The 15,403-nt window shown below is 41.2% G+C and overlaps 1 protein-coding gene across 2 annotated transcripts in view; it reads left to right on the forward strand.

The window, feature by feature from the left end:
- The window catches only part of ntm (neurotrimin), a gene marked incomplete at its 5' end in the record, with an annotated part of 459,203 nt that overhangs the window by 302,206 nt on the left and 141,594 nt on the right, over positions 1-15,403 (forward strand). Inside the window, one exon of one of the 2 annotated variants that reach the window (XM_080436290.1) lies at positions 4,573-4,666. In XM_080436290.1, coding sequence (XP_080292416.1) covers positions 4,573-4,666 — 94 coding nt within the window. Of the gene's footprint in view, positions 1-4,490; positions 4,667-15,403 lie in introns of those variants that run through there. The other variant, XM_080436289.1, reaches the window with a different exon arrangement.

The raw sequence follows: 15,403 nt of genomic DNA on the forward strand, positions 1-15,403 counted from the left end.
ACAATAACTTTAGTAATAACTATTGTAATGTAAATTGTCAGGGATGCCCAATGCCTCCTGACAACATGATCCCTAGCATCCCTATTCTGGTGGGCATGTCATATACTCTTAGGCGAACATTCACCGGAAATTGACAATCTAAACTCCCAAACACTTCACAATGCGACACAATGTGAGCTTGTAGAAAGGCCATATTTGTCGGTGAGATTTGGTGTAGAGGGAAAAAAAGGAGAGGGCCAAATACAGACCCATGATAAACAAAGTATATAGAGTTGAAATGGTTAAAATGCATACCTAATGCCTTATAGGTTTCCAAAGCCTCAAAACAAATCTGTTGTCTGTTCAGTTCAAAACAAATTGTCTCTGTATGTGTAGTAGGCACATCACGTGTGTACTCATTAGACTGCACATGAGCATATTTTGATTTGTGCAAAATAACTTTACTCAGCACAAAGGGAGAAGATAACAACAAAAGATATGACTGATGTGAAAGATTGATGTTATTCTTTGTTCAATTCATTTTTGGGGATCTACACAGTCAAATTGGTATACCATATTAGGCCAGGCTAAATACAAAATTAAATGTTGGCCAGCATATCTGTGACTATTGACAACTTACAGTAAGCCTAATGAGAAGGTTGTGCCTGTCATGTATAGCTCAGCATCCATCCTGCGTCTTTTTATTTTTTATGAGGGCAGGCAAGTGAAGAAAAGCCTTCTGGTGTAAACAAGCAAATTGTCAAAATCTGCAACATTCACTCTCAAAATCATGCACGCACTCATGCACCTCCCCCTACTTCAGATGATACTAGGGTAAGGTATTAAGATACAACGTTTATTGATCCCGCAAGGGAAATTCTGTTGCCAAAGGCACAGCAGCTACGGGGCAAGAAAAGCTAGAGTAGAGTAGGTTACATGCAACGTTTGATTATAGCATTGTCTAACTTTGTACTGTAGGTTTACAAATGCATTGAACATACATAAATAAAAAAAAATTGTGTGTATGCTATATATCTGTGTTCTACAGACTTTTACTACTGTGGTTAAAATCTCTGCAGGGAGTTCAGCAAGTTATTATTGTTCCCACTGGTGACAGTGAATGAGTGACTAAAAGAGAACCTTCAGGGGTTTTCTTAGCTCCAGGTGTCTGAGGGAAACAGTGAGCCGTCACCACAGGAGGACTTACCTGGCTGATAAATGTATTCGGCAGAGATTAAGGCATTTATAGGCTTGTGGGGGTGGAGTCTGAATTATGAGCTATAGCACCTCCAGAAAGACGACTGACGTGACTATATAGCTTCCTTAGGTCAAGCTGCCTGGAGATGGGTTGTTCCTGTGGGTTGATATTTCATTCTCTCTCCATCTAGGCTATGAAGCCTACTGTAGATGCTGTCAGGTACCCCCCCCCCACCCCAGAAAAACACACACACACACACACACACACACACACACACACACACACACACACACACACACACACACACACACACACACACACACACACACACACACACACACCCTCTGTCCTAATAATAAACTGCATTGGGATATGCATGTATGTAGAAAATCTATACTGTATAATCCTGATACGTTATGTCATCACGTACTGTAACCTGAGTATCTGATGTTGTTTTTATTTAGATATAGAGACATTAAATGAAAGAAGCATTCTTGAAATTGAAAAATCCTAATTTTCATCCTGTGAAAATGACATGTTATTGCCCAGGCCCCAGGCAGATGTTTCGAGTTGAGATTATAAATTGCCACCCAGACTATTATTTTTCCAATTCTTGTTGTATGAGCAATTTGGGTTCTGTCCCACAGCTTAGGAATTCATTTTGTCAATTCAATCATTGCCAAATAATTTCATTTAATTGTGTATCATAACATATTGCATTACTTTTTTTATAACTGAATTGACACCATCCTTAAGCAGCATATCAATTCAAAAAAGATCTAGATGATGCTATTCCCATTCATTCAGTTTATTACATTTGTACGTTACTCCATTCAACATTATTCAGTGTATTACTCCATTCAATAATGTGACAAATTACTTTATTGTAGGATGTTTTCTTTAGGAAAAATGCTGAGAGGCAAACATGATGGTGTGCAGTGATTGTGAATAGTGTTGAATTCAACTATTCATTGAGTAAGAATAGCAGTTGTGAATGCAGGGCTGTGAATTGTGAATGCCTTTTTTTTTGCAGCGTGGGTTTTCTTATGTCGTGCTATGGATGGTAAGAGGCAGTAAGACTGCTGTGAGGCTGCTGACAGACGTAGAGGCTCATTAGGCAAAAATGCATGAGTATACTGCAGCTTTCAGTGATTGGTGCTATAAGTAAAGCTTAGGCGACCTATTTCACCTAACATCATTATCCGTCAAGCATTCCAAGTATTGATCATTAATCGAAAATGTGTAATAGCGTCTGTGATCAATATTGTGCATGGTTTATTTATTGATTAAAAGATAACACTGCTCTTGCAGATCAATATACTGTATACATTGGAGATCATGGAAAAGTGGCAAATTGAGAGACAAGAAATCACTCTTTATGTATCTTTGTTTCAGGGCATATTTTTATTTTCATCACATGCAGTTTATGTGCCTTTAATCTACAGGCTATACAGAGTCACAATTTAGCTAAACATTTTAAACAGATAAATATTGCAAATCGTGAAATATGCTTCATGTTGCTCAATTTATACAAGGCGTCTTGTACTGTATTGAGAAATTGTTAGGACTGTCTTGACATTGTTATTTTGGGAAGAAACTGCAAGTTATTTTTCTCTTAGCCACTGTGAGGTTGTGAGCAATCACCTGTTTGAGGGCAGCAGACACTGTGCCAAGTGGAGGGTGCACAATAAAGAGCCCTGGCAGAGAGAGCTCTATATTCAGTACATGTTATGACTCATTCACATTCTTATGACACACATTGCAATTGTTTGGCTGGTTGATGTCTACATAGTGGGCAAAAATCCTGAATATTCTGTATGAGTGTACAATAACTGGGTCAATTAGGTTACATTCCACTCTCAGAGTTACTAATGGATAAATGAACACTGAGGATTTTACTGTGTATTGCCAAACTGAGATAATCCATACTGTAATTAGGCAGATAATATCAAATCTATAATAGCATTCAAAAGTGCTGCAATTTTAATCCATACACTGACTCACATGGCATCTTAGCTCCCAAATTATTAACAGTGTAATTTATCAAGACACTATTATAGTGCCACTGCATTGGACCGTAACTTTCTGTTTATTTGAGAGCATCATTTCATCACGAGCTACCACCTGAGGCTGCATGTTGTGTACATTCATATTGCCCCCCACAACCACAACCATCAAAGTGTCTGATGCAGCCCAAGTGCAATGCTCTGACCACAATCAAATACATACAGTAGGCACTCAAACAGCCCATGCAAATCCCATTTCCCAGAGGTGGAAAAAGTACTACCTTTTTTTACTTAAGTAAAAGTATCAATACTGCAATGTAAAAATAGAATTCAAAATTTACTTGAATAAAAGTACAAAATAATTGGTATCAAATTGTACTTAGAGTACCAAAATTAAAAGCCCTCATTATGCAGAATGTCCCATTTCACAGGTTTTCAAATGTATAAAATTATTTTGAAAATAACCAATCTACAAGCTCAAAATGCTGCTAGACATGTGAGCTTGTAGATCGGCTATGTTCAAATGGCCGAAATGTAGGCTGAAGTGGTTAATGTATGTTTTGTAATAGCCTAATAATCAAAATCTACAAAGCAACTAGTAACTGAAGTTATCAAATAATGTAGTGGAGTAAAAGTAGCCTACAATATTTGCCTCTGAGATATAGTGGAGTAGAAGTAAAAGTACTGAAATTGGAAATACTCCAGTAAAGTAAAAAATACCTTCAAATTGTACTTGTACAGTACTTGAGTAAATGCACTTAGTTACTTTACACCACTGAATTACCCTCCTTTTTTTCTTCTTTTGCATGGTGCGCATTGCCTGTATTGTATACAAATGAAATCTTCACTACAGTGAAGTCTGAAATAGTATGATGGTTGAATACACTTTTGACAGTGACGCAGATTCAGTATGGCTATTTTAGACGCGTGCACGTCAAGAACTTAATTAGGGCTGCATGTGTTGTTGATGGGTGAAGTTGCATACACGCTGTCAGCAATAATACAGGATGCTGGAGAGCGTGTAACCGAAGCATATTAACGGCAAAGCCCAGCAAGGAATGTACGAATAGACAGACGGTCGATTTATGTTTTATTTTTTACAGTGCGCAATACTGTAGCTATAGCTCAATGCGCCCTCGCGTACCGTCGCACCTGACAAGAAGATTTGGATTAACGACACTAATGAACTGGAATAAACAAGCCACCCGCTCTCCTCCACAGACCGCATTAAATGCGTTTTGAAAACTGAATTGTGACGTTGTTCAACAACAGACATTTGGGATATTTATCACAAGGAGGAAGATAAGATGGGTGTTCGTGGATACTTTGTCGTCTTCTGGAAGTGCGCGGTGTTTCTGTCTTTGAGAATTGTGCTTCTTTTACCCACAGGGTTGCCTCATGTCCGCAGCCAGGGGGATTCTCAGTCCGACAACAAAGTGATGGACAATATCACCGTCCGACAGGGCGAGACAGTCTTTCTACGGTGAGTCACCCCTTTTTTCTTGCGTATTCTGCAATTTCTTTCACTAAAGTTTGTTGACATCATTTGCTTTCGTAACTGGAGTGCACGGTGTTAAGATAGCTCTGGTCCATAGCGTTAGAAGGAGTTCTCCTTCTTATTGTTGTTACTTTTCAGCCGTTGCCCGCGCACCCGCGGTAGCGCAGGCTGCGCAGCCTCTCGTTAGTAAAAAATAAAAAATATAATTTCGCTACTCACCAAAACAAAGACAGATTTAAGATGTTGAAAGCCTACTTCCCTTAGTGGGAACACTCGGAGCCCCCCACCTCATATCTAAAATACACTTTTTGACCAGAAAGTACAATATTTCACCGGACGGATTTTGTTTTTAGTTACTCCACTGCGCCTCCTACAGATCCGGTCAATGGGATTTTTCTATTGACAAAACTGTTCCCTTCCGGTGAAATATTTTCTTTACTGGCCAAAGTGTATTTTAGACGTGAGGTGGGGGGGCTCCGAGTGTTCCCACTAAGGAAAGTAGTCTTTCAGCATCTTAAAACTGCCTTTGTTTTGCTGAGTAGTGAAAGTGTATTTTTTATTTCTTAATACAGACGAGAGGCTGTGCAGCCTGCGCTACCGCGGGTGTGCGGGCAACGGCTGGAAAGTAACACAGCGTTAAGGAAAACTGTCCTTCTAACGCTATGGACCAGAGCTATAGGTGTTTAGACACATGTCTGAGTGAGGTGCCGACTATTTCATTGTCAAGTGCACGTCGTTGTGGGGGATTTCAGAGGATTATAGGCTGAACGAACACACTTCATTCATTCGGATAGGCAGCGACCCTCTAATCTTTGACAGCTGTTTAACAAGAAACGCAGCGTTTTAATTGTTGTGTAACGATGCGGAACTAAAGTGGTAAAGGTTTTAGACATGAAAGAAAACACTCCTAGACTAGACACCGAGTCTCTGAGCAGCGTTGCAGGAGGAAACGTAAACATGATCATGTAGAAATGAAGCGGCTGACAACTCCCACAGGAGAAGGAGAGGAGCTAATGGAGGAGAGGGATTGGTCCCATTGATCCTGTCTGTGTTCCAGAACCCCCACTTCCCCTTTAGCCTCTGTGTGCCCCCCACCCCCCCACTTACTGAACACCAGAAGGATTTATCAGTATGTGAGTTCATGGTATTAGTTACAGAAAGTAATTATCAGTGGTGGAAAGTAACTATATGTACATGTACTCAAGTACTGTACTTAAAGGGTAAGACCACTTTAGTAGAGGTTTGGGTTGTGTAGTTACCTTGCCATGATGTAACTCCAAAGGTGGGCAAGAAATCAAAAATAATTGCTCCATTGATTAGAAATTGATAATTCAAAATATGCTCCTCATTGACTTACATTGTACGTTAAAACAGCTCTCAAAGTCACTCTTTTAGCACATAAATGAACCCAAACATAGCTGATTCAGACAATATAGAACATCACCAAACCCAGTACTGTTTGTTTTTTTAATAAAAATGTCAACTTCCTGTTGATTTTACTATTTGAAGATCTCGATCCGGATCCGCCGATCCAGTCCGGGTTTTCTATTATTAAAAATGGCAAAATCAACAGGAAGTTGACATTTTTATTTAAAAAAAAAACAGTACTGGGTTTGGTGATGCTCTATATTGTCTGAATCAACTTTGTTTGCGTTCGTTTTTGTGCTAAAAGAGTGACTTTAAGAGCAGTTTTACCGTACAATGTAAGTCAATGAGGAGCATATTTTGAATGATCAATTTCTAATCAATGGAGAAATTATTTATTTTATTTTTATTAATATTTATAATTTATTTTTATTTCTTGCCCACCTTTGGAGTTACATCATGGCAAGGTAACTACACAACCCAAACCTCTACCAAAGTGGTCTTGCCCTTTAAGTACAATTTTGAGGATTTTTTAAACTTTTACTACTGGAGTATTTCTAATTTTCAGTACTTTTACTTCTACTCCACTACATCTCAGAGGCAAATATTATACTTTTACTCCACTACAATTATTTGAAAACTTAAGTTACTAGTTACTTTGCAGATTTTGATTATTATTACAAAACATATACTTTGGCTATTTGAAAATAGACGATCTACAAGCTCACAACTTGTTGCAAAGCGACCCATTGTGACCTTGTAGATCTGCTATTTTTAAAGGATCTTTATACATTTGAAACCTGTGAAATGAAATGGGACATTCTGCACAATGAGTACTTTTACTTTTGGTACTTTAAGTACATTTTGATTCCAATACTTTTGTACTTTTACTCAAGTCAATTTTGAATTCCGGACTTTTACTTTTAACTGAGTATTTCTACATTGCAGTATTGATACTTTTACTGAAGTACAAAATGTGACTACTTTTTCCACCACTGGTTACAGGAAGTCATTAACCACACTTTTGCCACCATACACCATTCTCTCAGCCGTAATTGCATGTGTCAACGTATAGCCTAATGCAGTTGCACAATCCTTGTAAAGGGCAAGGGGATTTTAAGGGGTTATGCAGAATGCTCCCACGGGCATAATAATTAAAGAAAATATCATACAGCGTTATTGTCAAAATCACCTTTTCCTCACCTCCGAGAGATATAAGAGGAGAGGGGGAAGATGAGAACCCCATGTGGCTCATGGTGAAAAAACAATATGCGTTATACAGTACAAATTAGGCCTAGATGGATCTTAAAACTAGACGCGTCGCAATTCTGGGCAATTGCAGAGTGTGGTTGCACCGACGCTAGTCGCGGGTCGCTGTCGCCGGGACTCGAGGAATAGGCTGGGAGGAATACCGTCGGAGGCTGTGCCAATTACATTGTCACGTAACTCCTTAGATCACTTGCGTTTCATTTTGAGAGGATTGATCCCCCCAAAATAAGGTTTTTGCATCAAACGGTTACATTCTGAGCATTTGTGGCGCCCCCTATGGATCAAAGTGGAAATTATTTTGGGGATTTGTTGAGTAAACCACCCTCGACATGTGATTAAAATTTGGGATCGATTGGACGTTTTGTTTGTGATTTTTGGCATTTTTGATAAAACGGGCCCCTCCCACTAACTTCGGAAGCCAATTACGGACGAACGGTAAGGACTATCAAAATGCCGTTTGGATATGTTTATCGCATGGGTCCAGAGATCATGTGTACCGATTTTTGTGAAATTTGGACAAAATATATGGGAGGAGGAGCTAAAAGTGTGTTTTGAAGAAAATTCAAAATGGCGGAAAATCGATCCTGACGCAAATGGGCGTGGCCTATATGGGGAGTTGCGTCATGACCCAAGGAATCTAGGGAAAAAGAAATTTTGATTTTACGACCTACGGTTCAAGAGTTATAGGCCAAAACGTAAAGGGGGCTGTTATAGCGCCACCATGTGGCCGACTGGTGTGATTTAAAAAAAAATTATTTTGCAATAATCTATTAACCTCCCCTCCAAGTCATGTAACTGTAGCCCTTATGGTTACCGAGAAAAAAATACTTGAATGGGAGTTTTTGCAATTCCCATTAAAGTGGATGGGGAAATTTAATGCACTAATAAATCAATATCAAAAAATCTATCCAGACGCAAATGGGCGTGGCCTATATGGGGAGATGCGTCGTGACCCAAGGAATCCAGGTGAAAATAAATTTTGATTTTACGACCTACGGTTCAAGAGTTATAGGCCAAAACGTAAAGGGGGCTGTTATAGCGCCACCGTGTGGCCGATTGGTGTAATTATTTTTTCAATAATTTTGGACTAAATTATGAACCTCCCCTCCAAATCTGGTAACTCTAGCTCTTACGATTTCAGAGAAAGAAATACTTGAATTTGAGTTTTTTCACTTTTCCATTAAAGCGGATGGGGAAATTTAATGCACTAATAAATCAATATCAATTAAACTATTTAACCAATCTCTTAGCAAAATACAAGCGCACGATTCCAGGTCAAGACGGTCATTTTGAGATATGGCACAACATTGGGGGATAAAAACTGTGGGAGGAGATGCGGTCTAAAGTATTGTTTATCTAGAAACAAATAAATAAAGTATCCCTAGAACTATAGTCTGGTTGCCCTGTTAGGGCAACCACACTAATTACAGCAGTCATGTGATGGTTTGGGTTTGATTTTATTGTGTCTGCGGTGGAGTAGCCTAGATAATTGTCAGGTGGTATCACCACACATCAATGAGAAAAATATTATTATTATTTTAAAAAAAAAACGATTGTACACCGTGTGGCCTTCTTATTAGGGATGCACCGAATATTCGTCCACCCAAAACATATCGGCCGATAATGGTTAAAAAATGCATTTTCGGCTTTCGGCAGAAAGGGTTTTAACACCTAAAAAATATCACCAAAACATATCGGCCGATAATGGTTAAAAGATGCAACGCCGAAAAAATATCAGGTGAACAGGTGCTGAATAGAAAGGTGCTGAATAAATGTTTTATGGACCCATAATAGTGATTAAGTAAAATTTTGCCATAATCATGTCTTTTGCCATAATCAGGTAGCTGATCAACATTGGTAAACAAATAAACTCATTATATATATGTATATATATTTATCATATTCGGCCTTTCGGTATTTGGTTTTCGGCCAACTGTTTTCTATTTTCGGCATTCGGTTTCGGCCAAGAATTTCCCATTCGGTGCATCCCTACTTCTTATAACATAGTTTCTGAAGAGAGAGATCAATGCTGTGTTCCTCATTAATTTGTATATCATATTCTATGAAGATGAGTGGGAACAGCTCCATCTCACCCTACACTGGGGGTAATTTGTGCCAAAGGAACACTTTTTCCAGTGATCAATAATTTATGACCTGCATTATCTAGGATTTTTTTTGGTGCACAAGATGTGCATAGGTAGCCTGGTAAACCCTCCCTCCGGAAATCTCATTTCTATTTGATTCCTGGAGTGAGTCTGGCATGAACCGCCTCTCTGCAATATTGGCTGTGTATGCCAAACGGCCGCGCCTATCAGCGTCGTCGCTCATTGTTCTGTGATTGACAGCTTACGTTGGCCAATCAGGTGGCGAGTTCGAGTGAGCCCAAAACACGAACGGCAGCCATCTTTTTCTTGTGCGGCCAATTCTCCGCTATTTTTTTACTTCAAAAAGCTCTCTAACTTCTATTTTGAGGCACGGAATTTACTTATAAGATATCGTTTGGATAGAATTTAGTTGTTTAACTTCATATATGTGGTCAATTAATCATGACAAAGCCTATTTAAAAAATAATAATTAGAGAACCGGTAGGGGCGGGCAGTGACACCATTGTACCCGAAAAAGGCAACCCATTTTGGGTATGGCTGTCTCAAAAGTCCCGTCGCGTCACATTAAGACTGGTGAACTGCTGATTGGCTGAAGGGGAAAAATTATCATTGGCTGAAGGGGTTGTCAGTCAACGGTATTACTCCCGCCCAACTCCAGCACAGCCAATATTGCAGACAGGCGGATCAGGCCAGACTCACTCCTGAAATGAAATGGAATTGAGATTTCCGGAGGGAGGGTTTACCAGGCTAGTGCATAGGAACCTGAAGTATGCCTGTGTATTGTTTCATTATTGTAATGAACATTGTACATTTCTGGCGTGTTTGCTGATACGCTAACTTGTCCTTTCCACTAAAGAAAGGGTAACCATACATTTCTAACTTGTCCTTTCCACTAAAGAAAGGGTAACCATACATTTCTACCATCAGAAGAAGGTCTATTTGGATTTATTGGTATTGAAGTTATGATAACGGAAAACAGAATGCATGAATTGTGCATTTTCATATTCAGTTTCGTCCAACATTTTATTGTATCTAACACACTCCAATCCTAACAAAAAGAAAAGACAAGATCAGAATACATGACGCACTATTGTTCCAGGTTCATTTCTCACTAAATCATTTAATACAAACATGCCTCATTAAAGGAGACATTTCAAAGTTTAACACTTCCTGAGACCTTTAACTAGCCTGGCATTGGCCAGACTGATAACGTGGATTCACTCTCACGTTCCTCGCCGGTATCAGTCTGGACTTCGGCCCATAGGGAGCGAGTATGAGAAATCAGAAAATGATCGGGCCAATCAGTGACTGCGTTTCAACTGCTGTCCGTACAACAGTGAAAAGCATCAAAATCATTTTCAGATTTCTCATATTGGCCCTATGGGCCGAAGTCCAGACTGATACCGGGGAGGAACGTGAGAGTGAATCCTGGTTATCAGTCTGGCCAATGCCAGGCTAACCTTTAACTGCCTTACCCAATTCTTTGCACCACAGTCTTCTCTTTTATGCTCTTACTGTTCTATTTTAAACATGGATGAAAAGCCTATTAGACATTATAAGCTGTAGCACTGTATCCTTTAGGCTATTTTTCCCTCTTTTCCGTTTATACAGTTCTCATTCCCAGGTTGCGGTGGGTGGTAGACTGGTAGTACATGGGAGCATTTCAGTCCCATATGTTTTTTCCACTTGTACATCCCATATGTATTTTTTTGTCTTATCATGCTACAGTAGTTGGAGGCAAAAACCTGCTCTGATTTTGGTACAGGTGGGTAGGCCTAATCAAAGACCATTACATTCTTTATTCAGCTCTGATGAGGCTAGGGTTAGCCAGACGTGGCTACTTTCCAAAATCAGTCACTGTCCTCGTTTTCCCTTGCCACTGTCACCAAGTTTTTTCTCATGGGGGAATTGTTGGGTCTCTGTAAGAGTATGGTCTTTCTTGACTCTTGACCTGCTCTCTATATCTAAAATGTCATGAGACAATTTGTTGTGATTTGGTACTTGGCGAAATAAAATGTACTTGACTTGACCCATTCAATTATAATTAATTATTATTCAGAAATTGTCAGGTGAGACAGCAGGTTGCGATGTGACCTGCAAAGTGGCCTGTCCCAATCTGAACGCAGCTCGTTGTTGGGGCAGTGGGGAAAGATGGGAAGCAGCTACTAGGACCGTCTTTTGCACGCTTTAGCCTGTGCGCAAGACGGCCGGCCGGGATGAGGGCGAGGTAGTCGCGGGACCTTTGGTCTTTGAGGGCTCGCAAGTGAGACAGTACTTCTGGGGGGAGGGGGTATCTTTCTTGCCCTTCCCGGCTCTGCTCTCGGAAGCCATGGAAGCAGGATTAGTGCTAAATTTTCACCGTCTTGCTGGGTCCAGAGAGAGCATACTAGACTGGTAGTTAATGTTGCTAGCTGGACAGCTTTCTGCAAGTTTCCACAACTCTGCAATTTTCGGTATCACACAGAAAATAATATCGGTAGCGCCCGATGATCCAAGATTCACTCTTGCCAAAACAGACAGTTCAACTACGCAATACACTGAAAGGTAGATCTGTGATGGCAAGAGAAGATGTGTATCATAAGGGGGGTGGTAATCTGCTGACATGGCATGAACATGACTTTGAACTAGCCAATACATTGCCTGGAGTGCATACAAATGCCTCTGTGATGCGCCAGGGGGGGCTGTTCCCATAGTGCGATATGGAGTGCGTGATATGATAAAAGAAATGCCATGTCTGTCTCACAATAAGGCAGTGTGGGCAACTTGCTGAACTGAGACTGTATAATCTTTACACACAAAAGTATGTCCTGAAGCATGCACAAAGACACTCATTATTTAAATGGTTTGTGCATATACTTTTTCTAGAAAACATCACAAGTGGCATTGTCGGGTTGTGTCACATGTAGCTAACCCTGCTGGTTAGTGATGCGCGGGTCAGGTCTTTTCATAACGAGAGAGAGAGAGAGAGAGAGAGAGAGAGAGAGAGAGAGAGAGAGAGAGAGAGAGAGAGAGAGAGAGAGAGAGAGAGAGAGAGAGAGAGAGAGAGAGAGAGAGAGAGAGAGAGAGAGAGAGAGAGAGAGAGAGAGAGAGAGAGAGAGAGAGAGAGAGAGAGAGAGAGAGAGAGAGAGAGAGAGAGAGAGATTTCTCTTCTTTCGGTTGACCCACTTCGCCCGCCCCGCGATAATTGTGTCGTAATCCATAACCCGTCCGCCCGCCCCGCGGTTCAACCCGCGGGACCTGCGGGCTACGGGTCGGCCCGCGCATCACTACTGCTGGTCCTTCTAGCTCCCTTGGTGGTAACTGACAAACTACAATTGCATTGTGGAAAAAAATCAGAGTTGGGAGGGCTGATTTTTTGTAAATAATTTAATCAGGAGTGAAAACTAGCAGACAGAATTCTAATTAGTACTGTACATCATAAAATTGAAGCTGCTATATGAGTTCTCTCTCCTGATTGGATGAATTTGGCAAGCCAAAATAGGTGTCACACGTGAAAATGTTTTTTCACCCTTTTTTTCTCGCTTCTATTAAAGAGGTGGAGAGACTTTTTGTTTTAATAAAATAAAAAGTAGACAGAAAAAAATTACCCGGTCCCAAACGGACCCGAGGATAATTTGAAATTAGAGGAGCCAGTCTGAAACGGACCCAAGGATAATTAGGTCTAACAGTCTCAAATTATCTTCTGGTCCATTTAAGACCGGGTCTAATTATCCATGGGTCCACATTTATTTTATTAAGACATAGATTTGTTTTATTTGATGCACAGGTTGCATCAATAAAGACTTACCTTAAAATAATGATGAAAGCTTAATCTCATCTAAAAAAAAAAAACACTCTCAGGAGAAAAAACTACTCATCTTTTGTCATCTCAATTTCTTACATTGAAATAGTGGATAGAAATGTCAATACACTTATGAAGACCAAATTGAACACCACAGTGAATTTTTATGTAACTGAAGAAGAAATATTTAAAAGGCAGAATGACATGGGGGAAAAAAAACAACGTAACCCTCCGCCCCCTACAGTGAATGGATGTTAGAGGTTTTCTCTTTCTCTATGCTGTTGTATGTGTAAACATCTGCACTTTTACCTTAGCGCTAGGTGTACTCTTGGTTGCTTGTTTTTGCAGAAAATGCACTTAAGGCTTCTGTTGATTAGTAGTTTGGTTCCCTACCTATGTTGAATGCACTTATTGTAAGTCGCTTTGGATAAAAGCGTCTGCGTCTACAGACTGGGAGCGCCATGAAGAAAGGCTGCTTCCGTACACGCTCCGGAGCGTCGCAAAGTTTTTTCGTCCTTGTAGTATGTTTTAGACTTCTCTTTTTTCCCTACACCTTCGGGTGTCTAAGGAGTTATGACAGACAAGCACTTATGGACATCAGCACAGCGATTACACACAGAATTCCGGACTTTTTTGCCGAAAACCTTCCACTCGGCTGGGTGGGGGGAGGGCTTCCCTTTGTTCCAGCTGGAACAAACCCAAGGCGGCGAAAAAGACGACCAGGACGACGAGGGACAAGAGCGGGTCTCCTCGTAAGAACAACAAAACGTGGATATAAACCTGCACTGCCTTCAATCCTGCTAGCGAACGTTAGATCTCTGTGTGAATCAAGAACAGTGACCACTATGGACGACTTACTGGCGCGCGTTAAATACAACACCGAGACTAGGAACACGTCTATTGTTGTGCTAACAGAGACGTGGCTAACGGAGCATCTGATTCTTCCATCACTCATAGCTGAGTGGTTAGTGAGCCCGCCTAGGGAACCAGCTGGCCCTGGTTGCCCCAGGTTCGATTCCAGGCTATCCCAGCATATGTGCCGATGATATGAAATTTGTCCCTGAGCAAGACTCTTAACCCCAATTGCTCACAGGTTCTCATTGGAAACAAGACCGCAAGGACTTTCATGAACGACCTGTTAAAAGGAATTATCCTTATCCTTACTCCCCCTGGTTTCACCGTATATAGGAAAGACAGAGACACTGTACTAAGCGGTAAGCAACGTGGGGGGGGAGTTTGTGCCTTGATCAACAACAACTGGTGCAAAGATGTTAAAATCCTAGATAGTCACTGCTCTCCAGACCTTGAACTTTTAATCATAGCCTGCCGTCCTTTCTACCTACCACGCGACTTCAGCATTGTGATTGTAGCCGTTGTTTACATTCATCCTGGAGCTAATAAGGACACAGCTATGAGGGAATTACACCAGGCGATCAGTGCACAAGAAAATCGCCACCCGGACTGCGCAGTCATCTGCCTAGGCGACTTCAACCGGACAGACTTAAAAAAGGTCTTTCCCAAATTCCACCAGCATGTCACCTGCAGTACCCGTGGTGACAATATTCTTGACCACTGCTACACGCCCTTCAAGGATGGATACAAAGCTCTCCGCCGCCCACCGCTAGGAAGCTCTGACCACTACGCCAACCAGCTGCTACCTGCCTACAAACAGAGGCTACAAAAAGGTCGTTGAGAAGGAAATCCGAATCTGGTCTGAGGACACAGACGCTATGCTACAATCCTGCTTCTACCAGACTGACTGGGGGATGTTTAAGAACGCCGCTGGGAATAACATCAACGAACTCTCAGACTCAGTCACTGGCTTTATCAGTAAGTGCATAGATGACATAGTCCCAAAAAAGACAGTTCGGATCTATCCCAATCAGAAACCATGGATGGACAGCGGAGTACGTGCACATCTGCATGAACGGGATGCTGGTTTCAAATCTGGCGACGTGGAAACGCGCAACACGACGCGCGCGGCCCTAAACAGCGCCATCAGGAAGGCGAAAAAGGCCTACACAAAAAAGATGCAAGACAAACTCAGCAATGGCGACATCAGGAGCACATGGCAGGCGGTACACACCTTGACAGACTGCAAAACAAGAACCAGAAGCGAGGTGAACCCGCCTGCCTCCCTCCCCAACGAACTGAACACTTTCTACGGCCGGTTTGAGATCAGCCCCAACCGCCGCAGCCAAG

This window comes from Gymnoscopelus braueri (genome assembly GCF_963280865.1).
Source record: "Gymnoscopelus braueri genome assembly, chromosome: 8".
NCBI lineage: Eukaryota > Metazoa > Chordata > Actinopteri > Myctophiformes > Myctophidae > Gymnoscopelus > Gymnoscopelus braueri.